Genomic DNA, 22,968 nt, shown 5'->3' with positions numbered 1-22,968 from the left:
GTTACCTTCATCTCGACCGGAATATATAAACTTACGTTTCGTTACGTTCAGTCGTCTGTAGGAACGTCTGACTTGACACAAGGATACCAACTTTTGAAAAATAAAGTGAGACAAATAGACAACAACGTCGCGGTGTAGTACCTAGAACCATCACTTAGCAATCGGAAATTCCGTAATTCGAAGCTTGACCAACTTGTGATTTCGCCGATGTAATCATAAATGTACGCTGACTGAAGGTTTTTCTTGGTTTATCCAGGCAGATGAAAGCGGAATGGAAGGTGCTACTTTATGAAATGAATTAGTTTGTTGTTATATATATGCCGAAAAGACCATTTAATAGGAAGAGTTTGTGACATATTTTTAATACGTATAAGTTTACGAGGTGCGATCGGAAAGTTTCGAGACTGCGCCTATAAAAACCCGTACACTTATCTCAGGTATTAAATTCATCCATCACCCTCGAAGTAGTTCCCCTGGGAGTGAACACAACGATCCCAGCGCCGCTGCCAAGCCTGGAAGCATCCCTGGAAATCTTTCTTTGGCAAAATTTGATTTGTTCATGAAAATCCGCCATTCCGAAATCGCAGGAGGGTCGGTGTAATGCACTACCAAAACGCCCGTAACTAAGAAACAAATGCTAATTCGATGATGCCGGCTGGCACACTGATTCACTATGAATGTAGGCCGCACCCCCTAGCGGCAGAAGCTCGTACTACATCCGGTTCGCCCTCTATTGACAGAGTCTTGAAACTTTCCGATCGCACCTCGTATATTACGTATATTCTTTAAGTTTGTCCTGCGCAAACATAAGATAATTCGACTGATGAAGATCAGTTTATTAATGTCTGTTGTAAGAAACTATGTGTTCAGTTCCTGAATATGTTTGATCTCTTAGACTGTAAATAAGCGACTCTCATATCCATACACGTAACTTTTAACGCTGGCCCTGAAGGTTGAGGTAGTATTTTTCTTAGAAACGTTGGTATTCAGACGACGTTACAACCCAGAAGACGAGCAGGACATTTTCACCGTCTTAAGAATCTAAAATCTTAATCAGAAGAGTTGCCTTCCGAACCCTTCATGTTGATTCTCCCAACTTTCTATTGACTGACGGAATTCGTTCAACTGTTTTCTGCCGATGTGACGTCTGGGCGAGTATCCTTTGCATCGGTTCGCACAATGGTGGTATAAGTACTGTTTCGACCAAGTGTTGTCCAGGGAAATCAGCGCGGGCAGAGGCTAATTGGTTTGCATTACGAACCTCTCTAATCCGAATACTCAAAAAGTTTATGTTGGAATTTGGTCCTGCCAATATAGTTCGTGTCCCTATAACATTTCCTGTGGTAGGAATATGAGAAATTCATTGTTTCTCTTTTCTGGATGAGTGGAATTATACGTGAACCAGAGAAAATATTCCTGTATGCTTACAAATAAACCTGGAAAGCAAGATGATTTTATTTTCCATAATTTTCTTAATCAAAATTACTTCACAGATTGATATAGCGGACACACAAGTAGGCACACGTTTCGCCGCAAGCAATACTCCCATTACTCCTGCTACTAATAATTTAGTTTAGTTAAACTCTTTATTTTAACATGTTGCCTTAACAGCTACAGACAATTCCAGATTTAAACACGACAATTCATAAGTGAAGTAATGTTGTAAAGCGTCGTTGTACAAAGTCCATAAGAATGTTCAAGGTGGAAAAAATTGTTCTTGCCGAGTAATAAATTTTAAAAAAAGTGTCAAAAATTGATCAAACATAATAACATATGTCTATTACAAATCTCGTTGGCATCTAAGGCACAACGAAGAGATTGACATTTGCTGCTGGTAAAAAAATTCCCTCACTTTATGGACCGGAACGGTCTTTAAATTGTATATGGGAACCCGCTACTGGACGGTATCATGTCTCTTAAGAATCTAATGCACACACTCGCACCCTATTTGTTGAATATCCATTTTAATATTATTCCGTAAATGTTTGTCTTAATTCCTTGAGGACATAGGATATCCTGTTCTAACCAATTGACAATAATGGTACGTTTATATCATATTATTATTATTATTCAGTGTTCTGTCTGACGACAGGTCCATATGAACAGGATCCTTCCATCCTTTTCTCGGACTGGGACCTGTTCATATACGTTCTTGGCAGATGATCCAGAAGTGGTTTGCCATTGCCTTCTTCTGTGTGTGAATGGAGTAATTGTTGGGATGCCACGGAGAAACCGGGGAAGCCCCCGGAGGAAAACTCCGTGTTGCCTAGACCACGGCCTTGCCCAACACAAGTTATAAATTCGGGCACCTTCGGGAATCGAACCCGAGACCCCAGGATTACAAGGCCAGCGTTCTAATTTGCCAACAATATTTATCCAGTGGAGGCCTGACATCTTCATTTTTAAAGGAACAGGTCTTGAGACCCAAGCTTACATTATTTTCTTGATGATTATGATTTATTCAGGGGTGTGTATTTTTTCTAACTTGTTAACGGTTTAAATTTCAAATTATTTGTCATGTGTGACGAAATATAATCACCCGGCCCAAGAACAGGTTATTCGCCGTCCTCTGTTTCATATAGAGTAAATAGGCTATCTGAATAATGCACGTAACACAACAATAGCGAGGCATACATTTCCTACTGTCGGGATTCGTATTTATATGTCAACTTGAAGCGAGTCTATTGTCAGACTGTAATCCCTGGCTAATTATCTGGGAATGGTTAGGGCATGTGTCCACAATAATTATTAAATCTTTGACGTGACGCACAAACTAACCATCGCTTTGGGAGTCGTGAGTCTAGACTACGATGATCCTTTCATGAATCTCGACAACCGACGTCGTGTGATGAGTTACATAACCGACATATTTGTTGACTGTTACCATTTCACTTATTTGTTAAATTGCACTTGAACTGACAGTTATAACTATGTAATTAACGAACTTACTAAGTAACCAGCTACTTAAATTAATCACTAAGTAACTAAGATACTTACTAGTTAACTAATTAGGATTTGAGGTTTTCACGGCGGTGAATTCGAAGACGGTTATCTTCTGGTTTGTAGCGCCGTGTAGTTTGATTAGAACCCATATGACAGCCGTCTTGTAAATATGTGCATTTAAAATTACCGCGTACTTTTATGATCCCGTAAATGTTAGTAAAAGTAAAGTTTGTCCCACTATACGCCATGTAGGCGTTTGGGGTGAGTGGAGGTATAGCTCCTCTTTTCCTTGACCTCGGCACTAGATGGGGGTGAGTGGTCAGCATCACGCCCCGGCCGGCTTTACCCCCGGGAAAGGACCCCGGTACCCATTGTAGAGGAGGCTGGGTGGGTCCCAGGGGTTATGCATTGTTACCAAAACATATAAATTAGAGTAAATGGTTTACCTCATTTTTGACCGTATGTAAAGATGAACTTTGAAAATTAATGAAGTTTTAGTGGCTCGTCCGGTGGGAAAAAGCTATTCAAACCACTTGTGTACTTCGTAGACTTTCCAGTAGATTTTCCATTTTAGTACACGGAGCTGCCCGCAGTTTGGAATTTTAGAGATGAAGTACTCTGGCACCGACGAGAACCAGTCGACATTTGGAGTACCATTACAAATTCCAGGCTATATTCTACTGTTATACGGAAAGAATGCTCTTTTCCCTTCCCACTTTTACAGTTTACGTTCTCATAAGTCTTAAACTTTTGTAACGTACTCAGAAACTGATTTTCATTCATCTACACAACAATTTTTTTTTAACTTTTATGGAACCCGGCGGTTCAATACCATGTTCACAACAGGTCATCTCTGGGTACTGTCCGGATTAATCCAATCCACACCGTCACAGCATATTTCTTTTTATTATTACCTAATATAAACACAATTATATCCTTCAACGTGTCTCTTCCCTTCAGACTATCCGACTAAATATTTTGTATGCATTTTTAGTGTCTCGACGCGTAATGTACCGCTTAGCTCCGACACAGTTTTGCTGTAAATGTAATTTGAAACAATGTAATAAAAGCACAATCTTTAATACCGGAAGTCTACCGTATCGTTTCTTAAATTGATTGTATGTTCATAAAATCTATCATCAGGATGTGTTGTTTCTTTGTTCCTTTGTTTTGGCTAAACTACTCGAAGACAGAAACTGCATGTATGAATTTTAAATTGCGATATCTCCTCTTTACAGTCTAGATAAAGCATATCAACATTAACATGAAGGATAGGTAGCTGGTAGGAACAAGTCACTGGTCACAAGTAACAAGTAATTTGACAATTTAAGCCTTTGGTGTAAACTCAGTGTAAAAACACGAAATGATTTATGTATATATGTCGGTGAACACGTCTGTGTTTCAGTTTATGTACGAATATGTTTTATAAAATAGTGTATTTGCGTCATATTGTGATTCAGTAATAAACCTTGATCGGATACGGTAATACTTCTGGATCACCTCCAGACACAACTGTGTTGTCTACTATTTCATCTCTGACCGATGTAAACATCAAAAGCATCACTTCAAAGAATAAAAGTTGATCCATTATATGAAAATATCTGGACACGACCTCCAAAAAACTACACTACGAAAAATTGTAAAAAATTGTAATTGAGTTTTAAATTTAATATAATTTTACACCTGATGATGGTTTAATAAAACCGAAACATGTTGTAACTGTTCCAATTGTAAATAGATTATTCGATATGGAACGCAGAATGATATTTTAATTATTTTAATTATCTTATTTTAAATACATTGTGATTTGACGGAATAACCAAATAATTTAGTTTGAATATGTTTTAGGTAGTATTAAGACTTTCTCTACAAACACATTCTGTGTCTTGTGTAATAATCAGTATCGACGCTATATGGACCGAGCTACTGAAAAAAGTGTCGTTAAATAAATAAATAAGCAGTATATTTGTCTAGAAATACAAGGCGACAAAGCTTTACCCAGCAACTTATGTAAACACCCAGGCAACATGATGTGTATCTTAGCGTGCGTTTATTGAAGTAGCCGCCACCATATTGTAAGTCACGAGGCCAACACATGTATGGTCTCTGCTATTTGTGGTACGATTTTACGGTAACCTTGTTGCATGCGATTTGGTAGCTGCTCTAATAAATGCAGCGGTTATTTATTAACGGATGTTAAAAATTAATCATTGTGTTAGACATCTAACTTATGCCGTGAAAAGAACGAAAATATTTATGATTTGCATTATTTAACAAATATTGTAAATGGCCTTTGAAGCTGACGCGCCGGTAGAATTGCCGAAAGAGACAAAGATTATTATATTATGACTGATTAGGTAAAGATTATGAGGAAGGTAGGATTGGCCCTTTTACAATTACTACCGAGGAGAAACTGTACTGAAGACAACCAAAGGACGACTTGCAAATAGCAAAGCAAAGGAGCGGTTGACTACAGGACAATTGTCATTTCTCTATATTCACTTAAGGTTCCACCATTGCACGTTATCAGAAAACACTGTTTTGTTTAATCGTCTGGCCATCGTGTTTCATCATTTTGAACCACGAAATCAGGACACCACGAAGTAGTTGCCGTCATCGTCGCCAGATGGAAGTGGTAGATATTCTAGAATCGTGTGCATGGGACATCGATATGAGTAGTTCTTACTTTTACCACTAGAATGCTCTTGTATGTCGTGCTTAGGAGCAGGGTGTGCTCGTAGTGACATCTGCTAACGTTCTTCGATATGTTCGATACTGACCTGACACGTCAAGAATGAACCCCTTTTGTGGGATAGGATCAATAGTTTCAGTTTCACTTAGTTCAATATACTTTCAGTAGATGGCTCGACGAGGTTTGCGCGTAGCCTAATGTATAGCTATAGACAAACTACATGGCGCGTGAGCGAGCGTAACGAGCTGCTCGTCAAGGTCGAAACTACGCCATGCTGAAAACATTAGCTCATATTTCATATTTGAATGCAGTTCAGGCCGTGCAGTGAACGAAAGACGAAATCTTGAAAGACGAAAGGGGTGTTTTGAGAGTTCGATTAAGTGACGAAAAATACGAGTACACTGGAAACCAATTTTAAAGGAACAGGGCGGGAACATTGAATTGGATTCATGTGATGCAGGACAGGGCCCGTAAAGGGATCATGTGAACTGGGTAAATGCGACATCGAGTTCCACCGCTAGATGTCAGGAGCATGCAGTATTCAACGTGTCAGATCTCGTCCTATCGTTCCTATCGCATCAGTTCAAAACCTGCACTGAATTTATTGAACGTCTCTCTTATAGTTTATTACGTTACTCTACCGTTATCTAGATTTTGTTGGGGCATTATCTGTGTGGCATCGAAGGGTATTATAGTGCAGAGGCATTGGAAATGATGTGAAACGAAGGGTACGTAACCGGTCTTAAGGAAATGTCAAAACATTTACCTGAAATAATTTATGGAAACCACTGAAATAATGAAATGTTAAAAAATTATAATCATGAAGAAACATTATCACTTCGATGAAATTATTGAGTCTAGTTGGAAATGTAGCAAGGATTGATTGTAACAGAAATTGAGCCTGTGGAGAAGATTAATCAGTATATGCGGGACAACTGAAAAATCAGTTTTGATAAAAATATGTTTTAAATAAACACTAAACTATGAAAAGGAATGAGTTTTTTGAGTTAAGCCCCAACCAAAGTGTGTATTTTTGTGGACAATCCACTCCCACCGCTGACACCAAGTTTTCAGCGCCCGAGAACATTTGCGCTATGACACCGCTGTATCCTAAATTTATGACATAATCCTGTCTTTATTATCAATGTACGAACACAATAAGTCTGTACAATGAACAATTAGAATTAGTAATGCATTATTCTACTTGGTCGATCACAAAACTAGTTTTGTGTATGCAAGTTTGACCTTATGAAGAGGAAACCGGTAAAGTTTGTAACAATTGAATTCACTGTGAATCACAACTGAACTAAAGAACTCCGTTCAGAATTACAAAGAGTACGTAAAACATCCAGTGCTATTAAAATGACGTGATTGACTCGTGTTCATGACAGCAGAAAATGTTGACCGATAGCATAGACTTTGAATGTTTTTGTCAAACCTTGTAATTAGTCGGCGTTTATGATTTGCTCGCTTTTGTATTTGCTTACTTCAAATATGGTTCGTTTACCTTGGGTTCTGTTTATAATTTTGTCAGATATGTTATGTTAGATTTCACGCTAATGTAACACACCTGAGGGATTCTAGTCGGAAAATCTGAGAATGTTGGACACCATTTTGGTGTTCAAGGTTGATAGTCCTCTCATTAAAGGGTTATATAGAAATATGATATAATGTTGTGTGCTGGAATCATCTGACTTATTTTAGGGACTAGTGGCAGGCTCTTGTGAATACCATAATTAACTTCTGCGTCAAGAACTGCTTAATGACTAATAGGTCTTCAAGGAGGATTTTTCTCCATGGAATAACGTATTTGTTGAAGATTTCTGTCTTCTGGGTTGTTGCGCTGTGTAGTCTGGTCGATGTTAACCAACGTTTCAGAGGTCATACTGCCTCCGTCATCAGAGTATGAAGATTTCTGTCTTCTCGGTTGTTGCGCTGTGTAGTCTGGTCGATGTTTACCAACGTTTCAGAGGACATACTGCCTCCTTCATCAGGGCGATGAGTATGAAGATTTCTGTCTTCTGGGTTGTTGCGCTGTGTAGTCTGGTCGATGTTTACCAACGTTTCAGAGGTCATACTGCCTCCGTCAGGGCGATGAAGATTTCTGTCTTCTGGGTTGTTGCGCTGTGTAGTCTGGTCGATGTTGACCAACGTTTCAGAGGTCATACTGCCTCCGTCATCAGGGCGTTGGTTAACATCGACCAGACTACACAGCGCAACAACCCAGAAGACGGAAATCTTCATACTCATCGCTGTGAGAACCTCAAGTCTTACAACGTATTTGTTATCCGCCAAAGCAAATTTTTAAATATAAAACAATTATATCCAATCTTTGAACTCCTACTATTTAAATCTTTATTAAGGGCTCATAAAGATAGGCTGTTAGAGAAATGACGCACTGAGAGAATGCATTTAAAGTGGTTTATTGCGGAATGTGGTGTTTGATTCCGCATAACCGGATTTTTGCACCCTATTTAGTGATTTCGTGGTTTAATTGAAGGTTAAATAGATACACTGTGACTGACAGGTGCTATATTACACGGATGAATAGAAGCTATTTGCTGATTGAATGATTTGCAGTAAAAACTAGTGTAGTGAAATGGTATGCAGTTAACACTGGCGACACTTTATTGGATCCAAATAGAGATACACTGTGCAGAGTGGACTGTCATCTTGTTGAGAATTTGCAGTTCATGAGGTGTGTTTGTTGGATTTGCGAAATGCGCTGAAATGTACAGGTACTTTAGTTTCTTCATTGCGTCATTATGCCGTAATTTCATGCTACATGTGCTGTCCACTGTGTCAAATTTCCTATAGACTGGTTTCTGTATAGGTCGTCGAAATAATCCGAAGCTACATTAATGCAATTTCGTCTTCACCCTTTAGCCTGGCGTGACTCTAGAAAAATACCAGAAGCCTCAGTGAGGGCATCCGATAGTCTGGTGTAGATTACGTGTTACCTCTGAGCTATACGTATCCGCTGACATCTGACATTCCTTTGGAAAGCCAGACACTTTTCGTCCTGCAGAAAGTGAGAATTTAGAATATGCCCTCCTGCGCACAAACACACACACAGATAAACAAGCAAATACGTAAATAAACATGATAAAACTGAACTGAAAAGAACTGTATTTTTTTTGGTATGTTTACTGTTTAAATGACGTACCGTCAAAGTAAGTGTACGAGGTGCGATCGGAAAGTTTCCAGACTGCGCCTAATTTTTTTTTAAAAAAAGCGTACACTTATCTCAGGTATTAAATTCATCCATCACCCTCGAAGTAGTTCCCCTGGGAGTGAACACAACGATCCCAGCGCCGCTGCCAAGCCTGGAAGCATCCCTGGAAATCTTTCTTTGTCAGCCTGTCAAGCACCATCTGCGATTCTGCCTGAATCTCTTCTATCGTCTCAAATCTCCTTCCCTTTAGCTGAATTTTCATCTTTGGCGAATAAGGAGGGTGCGGGATGACGGCCATGGTGTTTGAGGCCAAAAACTGCCGAACTTTGAGGGCGGTGTGCGCTGGCGCGTTGTCATGATGCGTCGCATGTGGAGTTCTTCCTTTAGAATCAGCTGACAGGTCCCATAGCCTATCCCAACAATGTCGCACAAGTCGTTGATGGTACGACGTCGATCTTCGTGAATGGCCTGCCGAATCTTCGTAACATTTTCGGGCGTTGTGCTCGAAGATGGTCGTCCAGAACGCTCGTCATCATCGACAGAGGTTCGGCCATTTTTAAAACGTGAATGCCACACAAAAGTTTGTGCACGACCCATTGCGGACTCCCCAAATGCTTGCTTTAGCATTTCATAGGTTTCCGTAGCCGTTTTGGCGAGTCTTTGGCAAAATTTGATGCACACGCCATTCCGAAATCGCAGGAGGGTCGGTGTAATGCACTACCAAAACGCCCGTAACTAAGAAACAAATGCTAATTCGATGATGCCGGCTGGCACACTGATTCGCTATGAATGTAGGCCGCACCCCCTAGCGGCAGAAGCTCGTACTACATCCGGTTCGCCCTCTATTGACACAGTCTTGAAACTTTCCGATCGCACCTCGTATCCTTCAAAGTGGTGAGGTGCATAAAAACGGTATTTACTTTGTGGGAGTGTCCACGATACTTTGCTGTCATATAATTCTTTGTAACGTGCATCCATACAAAAGCATCATTGTACTGAATCAGAGACCAGAAACTCAAAAGTTTTGGTCACGAGGTGCAACAAAAGCAGGGCGTACAGACAATACGAGCTAGTTCATTGGAACGTGCTCTGTCTTTATCTTTCGGTATCCTGGAGGTCTCCAATCTGCTGTAGATTCTGTTACCCTTGTAACGTAAACAAGAGGATCTAGTTTGGTTGCTTGGACGGCCTGACAGACGGGCCGGCGTTCTGGGATTTCGGCAGGCAGACAAGCTGGGAAATACCGGACGGTAGTATCGACCTCCTATTTGACCCCCGGACTCTCATACTTCCCCGGCCTCGCCTTTATCCCTTGCACGATCACCTTTTTTAATATTATTGGAATGTTTCGTAACATACAGGAATCGAGATGATCTGGAATGTAGATGGCTTTTACTTACCCAAGTTTGTGCCATGAACGTTTTATGGCTTGGAGAAAGAATTCCTTTCTGATTTCAGCAGGAATTTGGAAAGAAATCTACTTCTTATCGACGCGATTCAAGTTTCCAGTTAATTGATTTGATATCTTCTTTACGTTTTATCTCATTCAGTGAGTAATTACGCGGTAGATCTACTTGTCACAGCGGAACCTCGATATAACGCGGGTGTCGGGGGATAGAATCAGTGCCCTCGCTACAAGTATTAGACGTAAAACACGTGTTTTCGTATAGGAGACATGATCAAAGCTGCTCTATATCCGAATCAGCGGTACAACTGGGCACGCCATATCGATGTTTCGCTGTGTTTTCTGTAGGCGAAATCATTTTTTGGAGCCATTTATTCAGTACAAATTTGTGACTTCACTTCTTCGTTCCCGATCATTTAATAGATGCTGTTATAATTTAATATTAAGATCAGAACGTAAATGAATGTGAACTCGAAAGAAATATGAGTACATGGGAATAGCCATGATGTTAATACTATTCTTGAAGAAATGGAATGCGTACGAGATTCAGCTGTCTCAGGTTATAGTCCATTTAAAAACTCATGAACCTTTGGGGAATTTCTAGATTATCTAAGAGAAAATCTTATTCTCAGGAAGGACTCTATTTCCTGGAATTAATTTTAAGAATTCCTTTTCTGTTGTCTCGGAGAAAAGATTTTGCAGTAGTTTTACTCACGAATAACATATGAGAGTTATAGTCTGATTTTCTCTGTGAAAAATTCCACAATATAATATAACAATCTGTATACCTGTATGTTTACTAATATTATGTCGGGAAATAAATATTGTCACTTGTGACGATTCATAAACCCGCCCATCATCAGTTAAGATACAGGAATCCCAACAAACGTCGATCACTTGCAGAGGTTTGAATACGTAAAGTATACTGTGGAAAACATCTCCGTAATATAATTTATATTACACGCATATTCGATTTTTTAATGTAGGGTAACTTTCATTGCAGTGATAATCAATTTAAGAGCATCGCCTTGTATAGGCCAATCTGATATGACAGGAAGTTTTATGACGTGTATACATTCATCTCTTTTTTATCTGCAGTTAATCACACAGAATGTAAATGAGACACAGAATTATAACTTCTAACACAGAGCTATTATGGTAGAAATTCCCGTCATATCCAGCTATCAGGTAAACAGGAACAAGTATCACCTTTTATTACTCATTACCCATTGAAATCCTTGGTTTTGAGTACATTAAAATTTTAAATTTAAAACAAATATGGAAATATGAAGGATTAGTTAGGTTTGCTAAGTTGATAATATATTTTTAGATCGTTCTTGGTATGAATAACTTGATATTACGAGAAAATTCGTTGGAGTTTTTATAACTAATTCATTATTCTGTGTTTAAAATGCTGAGTCACGGGCAGCAAGAGTGGTCAGTCAGACCAGAGTTAAAACGGACACAAAAATATGCTTATAACTCGACATCTCACTATAATTATTCTGATAATCTTTGTTTATTTTATGTGAGTCGATATATGTTGTTGAGATTACACTCGAAAATCTTGTATCGTTCAAATAGTATCTGAGGTTTCCAAGGTGGATGTCCTCAGGGTTATAGCTCAATGTAGTGTAATAGAAGTTTACCGGCGATCGCCCTGATGATGGTTTCAGCAAGGACCTCTGAAACGTTGGTAAACTTCTAACAGACTACACGGTGCTACAACCTAGAAGACACATCTTATATCGCTTGTACAACATTGTGTGAATGTTTATCTTTAGATGATGAATAATTGATTGGGATTACTGTCCTCGATCTGGTTCGCTTACTCTACTCGGATTAGTGAATCAGGAAACCATTAAGATTAAGACCCTTGGTGCGGCATTCGTATTGATTGTAGCCAAGAAATAAAGGCTCTTGGAACAGCGATCTCTCAAACTTAATATTCGAATATAAATTTATGAAAATGTGTGCATGCAAGATGGGGTCAATCCTGGATTAGACTTATAATTGACTAAACCAGAGGGACGGAGAGCGTGGTTCAGAGCGATACCGCGAGAGGCGCCCCCAATCGAATCTCCATGTTCCAATATTCTGTATATTTCTTTCGGAGCTGAAACGTATAATGGCGAAGTTGCACTGCAAATATGGAAGTGGCTGATGAAAATCTTAGATTATTTTGTCAGGAAGGAACACCGAAGGTCAGAGATTTACCTCGAAATTCGTGATTACCTTTGTGCTTAATAGCTAAATGAATGCATTTATAACAAAGGAAAAAAAAACATCATCTTGATATACGTATTTTGCTAGGAGGCAATATATTCATTTATATTTAAATTATTATTATTATTATTATTATTATTATTATTATTAGGGTTATGTAATGTGGCTTACTACGTACATAATTCTGGACAATATTGTTTTGTGTCCAACGTTATTTAAACCCACCATATTTCAGCACATTAAATATTTCTGTTCTCATTTTCAGCAGTTACGTGTTTTAGTTGCCTTCTACAGTAGCATCTGTCCATTTATCCTTAAGTAAGAAGTTCCAAATTGTCGGATCATAATAGTATATCAGAGCTGCATTACGCCATTTTGTTTTTGATTTAGTTGGTCGATTTTGATTCTCACTTTACTGAAGGAAATGAATAAGCTTTTAATGTGCATATTTCTTTAGTATTTTAGACAGGGTTTGATGAAACTTTGTATTGACCTATTCGACTTAATACAGACAATACCAATTTCATTCGCTTTAATTCATTCTAAGTGCCCTTGAGATTCTGCCGACAGAATGTTTCTGAAGGTTTATACTAATGGATTTTAAGACAGAGCCGCAGATGATATTATTCAGTAAGACATTTAGATGTGTCTTATGTGTGTCAGAATTGTTAAGGCAACCCATCTGACATTTCGTATGGATAATTTGTATTTAGACTGAAGTTTTCTGTTCCTTTCTTTCATAGGTTTCAGATAGCATTGATGTTTCTTTAATTAACTCAGAATCATGATACATATATTGTAATGTGTGAAAACGTAAGCATTTGTATTACATTTATTTTCGTATCAACATTACGAATTACTTCATCGTTACACTATTCTGCATTACAACAAGAAACATGAACGAAGCTTCGTCCGTCCCCTTCGTTAACGAGTTTTTAATGACTTTGAGTGTAGGTTTAGTCGAGCTGCCACCCCCCCCCCCCCCCCCCCTCTGCCACTCTTCCAGACTAGCTATGCCTCTGGTTTAGATTCTGGGAGATGGTATAGGCTGTGTGCGTGAATGTATGTATGTGTACCCTTTGAAAATGAAGCCCCTGTCGCTTACATTACACTGCTTTGCTGCTGTTCGCATCATGGTGAAATTGATTGGTTCAGTCGACAGCCAAGACTTCCAATAAATACATAATGCAATCAAAAATGTCATACAATCGTAAAGAAAATTCAGCCGAGCAAGATTTCTCTCGTGTTCCGTCAGTAGAAACTCTGTTCTTTAATTCCTTCATCCATCACTTCTTACTCCGTGAATATATAATTGTCACTTCAGTAGAATAATAAATTACATCTGTAGACGCTTAAATTGTCTGTGTGCTGGGTCTCGTAACTGAAGATCTGTTTCGAGTAAATGTTGAAAGATTATGAAAGGTAATTTGTAGTTGCACAGAAATATTTCGGTGTGATAATAGGTGGAAAGAAAGAGTTAAGTTTCTTTGAATATTGTAAAAGAAAAATGACTTCTTACTCAATGTTGGAAGTTTTCTTTTGGTATAAGATTTTACGACTGGCTATCAGTTGATAAGAGCGTGTGTAATGAGCGGAAAATTGGGGAATTTCTTGGCTAGCAAAGCAACAATTAACGACAAGAATGGCTGTGCTCCATGGAGTTCGTTATGTGAAGGAAGTGATCCAACGAGCAAAATACAGTAGGAAGTGACTTGATTTGACGTTAATTGGCCTACAAGTGAAGAGTGGCCAGCCAGTTAGCTAAGTTGTGTTATCATTACAGTGCTGCAGTTTATGTAATTCCATTTGATTTTGCATCATTGATTGCAGTTCAAGAGAATTTGAGTTCTTGCGTTCCAGAAGGCAGCAAGCGAGGTTTCTAATTTGAGTCCTGATGAAACAAAGTCAGAATATTACACGTATACCAGACTGCATGGAGTCTGTTTTTATTGATCTCTGGGTCGAGATTGAAGCTGAGATCTCTTAAATACTAAACAGGAGTGTTAACCACTCTCCGATGCTTCCTGTGGACAAGGATGAAACTTAAAAGTATGCAGGACCCCGTTCTTAGCAACATAACAGTAAATTTCAGTTCTTTCCCCACCCAGTTCGCACGCCCTCTGCACACCGCCTTCCCCATTTTATATTTCTGCTGTTCTGAGCGTTCCTCTTGTTACAAATTCAACTCCAGCCGGGCGAAGGGATTAGAACTTAGCGCCACTCTTCGATGTATCGATCAGGTGGCAAGGGATGAAATCACAAGAGGCGTACTGCATTTCGAATTGAGTAACGAGCCCCTCTCCTGTAATCTCCTTACGAAATACTAAGACAGACGCATTTAATTTGCCCGTCTGCTGTGTAAAGTATTAGAAAAGAAACGAACATTTCCAGTCTCGTAGGTTTTTATATGAGTACGTTGATAATGCAGATTAACAACTTTCAGCGGTGATCAGTCGTGTTGGACAATTCAAGAATTATTTATCTTGATGCTCTGAATATTTCGACTTTAGAGGGATGACGTGACAGGAGACTGGAGAAAATCGATTAATAATGGGTTTTATAATTCTTACCGAAGTTTCAGAGGTGTATGGTGTCTCCGTTATCAGGGCGATGATGGAGGCAGCAAATACACCTGAAACATCGTTTCACGTCTACAAGACTTCACTGGGTAACATCCATGAGGCAGCAATCTTCATAATCGCCGTCGGTAAAACTTTAAATCTTACCTAGACTTTACCTGTTTAACAAATAAAACAATAAACGCGAAATTAGGAACAAAGATGGAGTAAATTTGCCCCAGTTTTGATTAAGATCTATCAAACAGTTTCCGAAATGTAATTTGTTAATGGACAGACACGTAATAAACGTTCTTTCTTCAAATCTAGTCAGAATAATACATGGAAACTTTTTTAATATTATAACTGCATGTACGCGGACGTATTACCTCAACCGTTGGTTTTGTTTTGAATACTGCAATTATCTTAATAAAACTAGTTTTCAATTCAGCGAATTATTGTACAGACGTCAAGGTCGAAGTTAACTATTAATAAATATTCTACATGGAAAGAGACGTAGGATATCTGTCTTGTCTGATTTTAATGTAGCTCGTGTTGAGATCCAGACGCGAATTCCCTGTGTGACGAATTTTGAACACAAGAAATAAGAGAGAGAAAAAGAATATTTCAGGTCCATAAGTCCTTCTGAGGGGTAGAAATATAGAATGAGGTCAGGTATCGGATATCGACCGAGACCAAACCCTGTCTCCAGGCTAGGGAGCAGAGCAGCTTCGATTTGCCGTATTGGAAGATTCAAGAATGGTGTCGACTAACCCTCTGCAAGCAGCCAGCCTTAGACGTGCGTCGTCTTCTTGATACCGGTTAATTCCAAGGCCATTTAACAACTCTGTATAAACATAAAATTATTATTAACCACGAATTTAGAAGAAGGAGCGGTATAATGGTGAGGTTTTAGGATTGTCAGAGCGGCGAGTGTCAACATGGGCTGTGTAGTCTTGCAGAAGTTTTCCGACGTTTCAGTGGTATTTTGCCTCTATCATCAAGAATTTAATGATAGAGGCAGTAAAGACCTCTGAAACGTCCATGAATGTCTACCAGATGGCGTAAGATCACAGAAGACAATCTGTCATCTTCAGTCGTATCGTGTTTTAGTTAGTCAAAAGAAACCACAGAGGTCTTAGGTAGTGAATAATAGTTGTTTCGTGGGATTTGAGGTTTTCACGGCTGCAAGTTTGAAGATAGCTGTCTTCTGGGTTGTTGCGTCGTGTAGAAGTTTACCGACGTTTCAGAGGTCCTTGCTACCTCCATCATCAGTGCGATCGCATCTTCAGTGGTTGTCTCGATTTATGGTATATTTAACGACATTGCCATAACCACAGGCCACGTAACACTGATTTATGGTGTGGTTAATGAATGATGAATCGGAAAGGATGTGGAAGGAGGTAGTCGTCGGCTAAGTTAGGGTATCAATCCAGAATTTTCTTGACTACGGAAAACCGTGAGAAACTTTTTAGGATATGGTTTCGAGGCGGAGACTTGTACCTAGGACCTCATCAAATGTAGCAGAATATTCTTCAAGGGGTTTTCAAGAAAATGGAGAGAAGTGGGGACTAGCTTGCTGTGGCCCGGGGGGGGGGGGGGAGAGAGAAGAAATGTCCTGTGAAGCTGGTCGTAGTTTACAAGGGGTCAACAGATCCGTTACGACTTGTAATGCCATACACAGCTCGTGCTGCGAGTTGATCTGTTGTGATTTATATCTGATGTTTCACCTCCAGCTTCGAGAGGTCGGGACACTGATTTGATCGATTCTCTCGATATCTTTCCTTATTTCGGTGTGTTGTTTATTGATTGTGTAGACAGACAGAGGTACGAATGCCACGAAGCTGATAGACGTAATTATACTACTTTTAGTTTGGAACGCGCCTGAAATTGCATGAACATGGAAGTGTCGCTTTGATTGTTTATTTGGGGCACAGGTAGCCTTTAAGGATTTTATATTTATAAAGCGATGCTTTTTATAACGACAATTACCTGGTTTACGGTTGTACGACCGAGGTTTAGTTTCCGGTATGGACCAGGATTACATTCTAACCGTGCGTGGGACCCAACCAGGAGCGCTTTCCATGGGAATAAAATGGCCTGAGCGTGAAACTGACCTCTCATTTGCGTATGATACCGAATTTAAATATGCGTTGAGCTATAATTCCATTCCCTGACAAATCTTTCAAAGCGTTGTGTTTGATAAGGTATTGGACAAATGTACTTTGATCTGTACGTTTTCTGTCGTGTTCTGTAGTCTGTGGCGTTATTGTTAGCTTGGCAGATTGTACCAGCTTATGTAACATTTGCATTAGTTACAACTTGTGTTTGTTGAGGTCACTGTCAGCGATGCCATGTTGACCGACATAACCTATTTCTTAAGGCAGTCAGTTGTGAATGATTTGGCGTTTTGTTGTTGGGTATATTCAGTGAGTTGTATTGAACATCACATCGTCATTGAAATAACATTGTTAGTCATGTCACAGGCAGAACAAGACAGAAACAAACGCCAGCTGGATAATTACTATGTAGATGTCATGAGATTAAAGTGACAGCGTCGTTGCTAATCCTTGTATCCAGATGTGAGTGTTTCCAGTAAGCTTGTTTGCGCAATATATTCATTAGCAAACAAGAGTGAAAATCTGTAAATCTGCTATCTGCTGGCTTTCCTTACTCTGAAATCGATTGCTATAAAAGTCCCAAAATGCTTTATATGTTTGCAGGATATTTAATTTTTAATGGCTGAATATATCGCTGGGATGCAGGAGACAAGGAATATACGTAGAATTTTATTAGTGAAACACTCCTACTTGGATGACTTGGAAACTCGTCGATAACATTAAGATGGATCTTACAGAAATAGAATGTGGGGATAGAAGGTAACTGGAGCTGACTCAGAATAATGCCCAATGTTAGGCTTTCGTACTAGCTTTGTTGAATCTTTGCGTTAATCTATCATAAATTAGTATTTAACTACATTTATATATAGCTGGCGTGCGTAAATAATTCATATATATGATCTTTTGTGCAGTATACATGATAAAAACCTGTTTTAACTCCTTTTTGCTTTACCTTTCTACAAAACATTCCCACACCAAATTTTGTCTGAATTATTTTAGTTTTTTTTTTTAAATAATGCATTTGGGTGCTATGTCGCAAGGGAATTTTATCTTTGCGTTTAAATATTTACTGTATTCTGTATTTTTAATTATTTTGAAAATATGACTCAAAGTCTTAATATTTCTTTCTTGTTCTGACAGCATACTATAAATATGTTTGCTCTGATAGTGAAACAAAACTACTTTCATCGAATCGATAAAGTTAACATTACGGATTTTTGGTGTTCCTGTGCACTTCTAGATTTAGTGCCCTAGATATTTTTTTTTATCTCTAGTCCATTACTTGATTACCAGACGTCGAATCATAAGACACCGGGCTTTTCCCAGTAGTGATTTACGTCGTTTCTTGCTCTGATGCTGTCAGTTCGCACGTCTAAAGGAAGGACGTCGTAGAGGATTACACTTGTGACTCTGTAATCGGGAAAGCAAAAGTTTAACCAGCCGAACCTAATGAAACCTAACATGAGCCTCTACTTTCACTGGTAACTACCAAAGAAAAACTCCATTGTCTTCCCCCCCCCCCTACCCGCTGGGTCCTCAGACCTTCGTAGAATTGACAGCAGGGCCGGCGGAGGGATGAGGGAAGTACATGATTGGATTTCTAGTAATATCAAGAAATTTCATTCTTTAACGTTGTTAGAAATTTTATTAAACTTGATCAGACAGTGGGCAATGCCAGATGAACGCAAAAAGCTAAGTTTTCGTAGACTACGACGTATGTTTCATTATCTTTGAAATATTTTGGTAAAAGTAGTTGTGTAAAGAATTCACTATTACTTACTTTCACATATTATAATTAGCAAGAACAATAAAATAGTGGTCATTGAAATGCTGAATGAAAGTTACACCTTCAGAGACTCAGTGGTCTTATTTATGAAGAAACAGGCAAGACACGCGTGACTAAAATTACGTGATTTTTCAATATTTTATCGTCGCACCTACTCAGAGGAAATTATCATAAATGTTTTATAACGAGATAATTATATAAACCCTGTCTATCCCTTAATCCAGAATATAATAAAATCAGGCCTAAGTTACATTTTTATGTTAAACTTTTTAAACCGAAGGAAATATAAGTAATATTGAAGAATTAAATCCGTACCGCAAAGAAAACACAACACGTCTCCATTACGAAGATTATTTGGCTAATATTCCAAAAAGGAAATAATGGCTGTTTATTCTGAGAATCATTCGAGACCAATAAAATTGGAAAATGCAGAGTTGTTGAATGTTAATCGGGTGAGAGACGTTGTAACTACGAGGCTCGTCTACAAAGTAAGTTTCCCTGGGGCCGTTTACAGAAACAAAACACAATTTCATGGTAATATTTATTGCAACAGATACAGCAAGTGTCCAGCTATTTTTCAACATATTCGCCACCGGAATTGAGACATTTGTCATACCGTGGGACCAACTTTTGAATACCTGTGTCGTAGAAGTCTGCCGCCTGGGATTGGAACCACTGTGTGACAACCATCTCCGCCTCTCTGTCATTCTCAAACGCTGACGCTGACCGGACAGGAATTTCTTGAGGTGTAGGAAAAGATGGAAATCACTGGGAGCGAGGTCCGGGCTGTAGGGTGAATGATTAAACACCTCCCAGCTGAACTTCTGCAGGAGACTTGCTGTCCGTCGAGCCGTGTGCGGCCTAGCGTTATCACTGACCGCACTTCACAGTCGGCGGGAGCTGGAATAAGAACCTCCATCTTCAACAGCTGCAACGATGCTACTGTGAGAACGCGGAAAGTACCGTTAGTGCATGCGCCATGCTACGTCATTGCTCTATCACGTACGCACAGTCGCTTCGCGCAATATAAGGTTTGCTAGCTGTGGGACGAGTGGGAAACTTACTTTGTGGACGCGCCTCGTACTAGGGATTAAGATTAATAGGTTTGTGTTAATTATTATTTTGATTATTATCCGTGTGTACAAAAGCTGGGTTTGAAACAACAATGAAAGTGAAGTACAAACACGGAATAAATTGACTGAAAACGTTTTATGTGCTTAGTGGCCAAATCCTGTTTTAGCTATGTAGAAACAATGGATAAAGCTTTATAGCATACTTTTCCTTACCTGCACAGAACAGACAGCTTTTCTCTCTAAAACTCCAAAGCACACGTGAAATGGACATCTAAAGCGCCCACACATATATTCTAAACACTGACAGGTTGGAATGAGAGGGTTGGGTCGGAGACCCCAGGTACCATTCTCCGCCTTACCCTGAACAACATTACCCGCTCCCATTCCCACAATCTTCACAGAACCGTTCTCTCGTTGACCCTACAGTAACTTACACTACGTCACAATTCATTTCTGTGTTGTTTGCTCCACTGGAACGCGTGTTTTGACGGCAGAAACCGGGCAACTCCAGCGCGTAACGTTGCCCAGTAGCCGTTAAAACTCCAGAGCTGATGGCTCTTTTAACAAGCATGCTGAAGTCTGGTCGCGGGGAGAGGGGCGGAAGAATAAATGGATTGGAACGTAATTTCGCGGTCTGTCGCGTCACATTGTTATTTTGTGACGTAGAGACATCTTTTGTCTTTGTGCTAAATAGGGAATATCTTGAAATTTACTTAAAAAACGCTGTGTTAAACATTATGTTTTATAATTTATTGACTGCTCGTTTGTTGCCCTGCGTTTTCTTAAAATGATATTTATTTTATTTATTTTTATTTAGTGTTCTGTCTGACGACAGGTCCATATGAACAGGATCCTTCCATCCTTTTCTCGGACTGGGACCTGTTCATATACGTTCTTGGCAGATGATCCAGAAGTGGTTTGCCATTGCCTTCTTCTGTGTGTGAATGGAGTAATTGTTGGGATGCCACGGAGAAACCGGGGAAGCCCCCGGAGGAAAACTCCGTGTTGCCAAGACCACGGCCTTGCCCAACACAAGTTATAAATTCGGTCACCGCCAGGAATCGAACCCAAGACCCCAGGATTACAAGGCCAGCGTTGTAACCGCTAGACCACCGTTGGCGTTCATTTGTTGTGTTACACATTTATGGCAAATTTGCATTTATTGCTTGCAACAAAGTCCTTGTTGGATTACTCTAGTACATTAATCTTTCAACAAACGTCATAGAATATTTCTCTCTTTTGCAGACTCTTGCCGTGCTCAACCCATACCGTATAACTGATGCCTCCATCTTGCAGGACACCGATTTGGCTGGGCCACTTGTCTTCTGCCTTGCATTCGGGGCCTTTCTTCTTTTGGTGAGTTTTTAATCCATATTTTTATATGGGTGCAAAACTTGGTGTCTTACACGGAATGAAAGGACAAAGGTTTGTGGTTCTAAAGAACATATTTTGAGGAGAATATTTGGATCGTTTGAAACTTTGCCAGGAGAAATAGTCGAAATAACGAAAAATTTCTCAAATGTATTTGTGGGTTTTATTTGATTTTTAAAATAAAGAGTGATTTTTATTCCCCTAAACAGATTTAATCTATTAATCTTTGTATGGAGACGGATTGTTTTTTTGAAGATTTCACAACTAAATGCCACCATCGGCTGTAACTGCGATGACACAGATGCACCATTAAGCATTGTAATTAAGTCCGATACAACGCCGTGTTTTTTTTATTTCCACGGAAAACTCCCTACTCACAGATGTCGATGGCTTGTGACAGTAGCGCCATTTAATGTGCAGCCATAAAACTAGATAAGGATAAAAATCTTGGAAAAATTATTTTGTCGTGGTAATTTTTTTTACAGAATATAGAACAAGAACATGGCTACCAAGCGAAGTTAACTAGCCGCTATATGACGAAATGTAATTAATCATTTCTATGTGTTTTTTTTAAGGTGAAAGGTCGTGGCTGCAAAGTTTCTGTGGGTGTTTTGTAGATTTTAACGATTTTGGCTTTGCGGCTATTCTGTTTTTGTCGTTGTATGTGGTAAATTCGACGCAGTAAAAACTAATGCTTTCGAAACGATACGCAGCATTGATAATTGATTTTTAAATCTCTCCTTTTTTTATTATAGAATGTGATTAAATGCACCTAGGATTCAGAGGTTCTTACTTAAACTTGAAGTTGTACTTGCAGATTAACATAATTATTTTCAAACTGGAAAAACATTGTTTTATTCGACTCCAGGCATGCGATAAGACAGTCAGATTGTTTCAAATTTCATTTTTCAGAATTGCACGTATTATACATTTTCCTATGTCTTCCTTAGTAAAATACTGAATCAAGTATGTTTTATATATTGTAACAAAGGAATGGTTCCCTGATTTTTTTCATATAGGTTTATATTCCTCCAATGCCATTGGTCAGAATCCGACGAGTGACTAAGTTGAAACTTATTCCGGTAGATGTCACTGTATTCGCTCTTCAAACGACGGAACAAATTGTTCTTTCCAGTCTTTACAATTCTTTCTTTTGTTGTCGCGGGTGAACAATTTTTTCTGGGGGGTGGAGGTCAAACAAAAGACTGACTGTCCGCACTGTTTCCCTCGAACAACCACCGCCTTCTCCCTCCTAAAAATAAAATACAATATATATATATACACTGCTACAAATTTTCTTTTTCAAGAAGGCTTTAATACGAAAACAACCGAAGAATTTGATTAATCTTTTTTATTTGGCTCCCATTATTTTCATGTTCCTTTTATGTACTCGCTGTTAAATATTAAGAGAGAATTAGAATATATTTCATAGGCCTTTTTGTGTTAGTGCGTTTTCTGTAATAGTGTGCAATGCACTCACGTTCTGTTGCTTATGAAGATTCTAGTTCCTTTGAAGTTGAAGGTTGAAATGTTGTGGAAATGCGCATTTTTCGTATCAAACTTACCAGAGGAAGTGAGGCTACTCTTTCAGCATAATATTTTAATTATCTATATGAAATTTA

General features: G+C 39.0%; 1 protein-coding gene across 1 annotated transcript in view; it reads left to right on the top strand.

Annotated features, from left to right (window-relative positions):
- Window positions 1–22,968, top strand: part of Yip1d1 (Yip1 domain-containing 1) — a 627,626-nt gene that overhangs the window by 589,032 nt on the left and 15,626 nt on the right. The window contains exon 6 of the mRNA XM_087347141.1: window positions 21,221–21,331. Coding sequence (XP_087203267.1) covers window positions 21,221–21,331 — 111 coding nt within the window. The remainder of the gene's footprint in view (window positions 1–21,220; window positions 21,332–22,968) is intronic.

Source organism: Zootermopsis nevadensis, unplaced genomic scaffold (genome assembly GCF_977971745.1).
Source record: "Zootermopsis nevadensis isolate Lab colony 2312 unplaced genomic scaffold, Znev_1.0 Znev_ptg000011l, whole genome shotgun sequence".
Taxonomy (NCBI): Eukaryota; Metazoa; Arthropoda; class Insecta; order Blattodea; family Termopsidae; genus Zootermopsis; species Zootermopsis nevadensis.
Note: the sequence above shows the minus strand (reverse complement) of the source record. Positions and strands in the feature narration are given on the sequence as shown.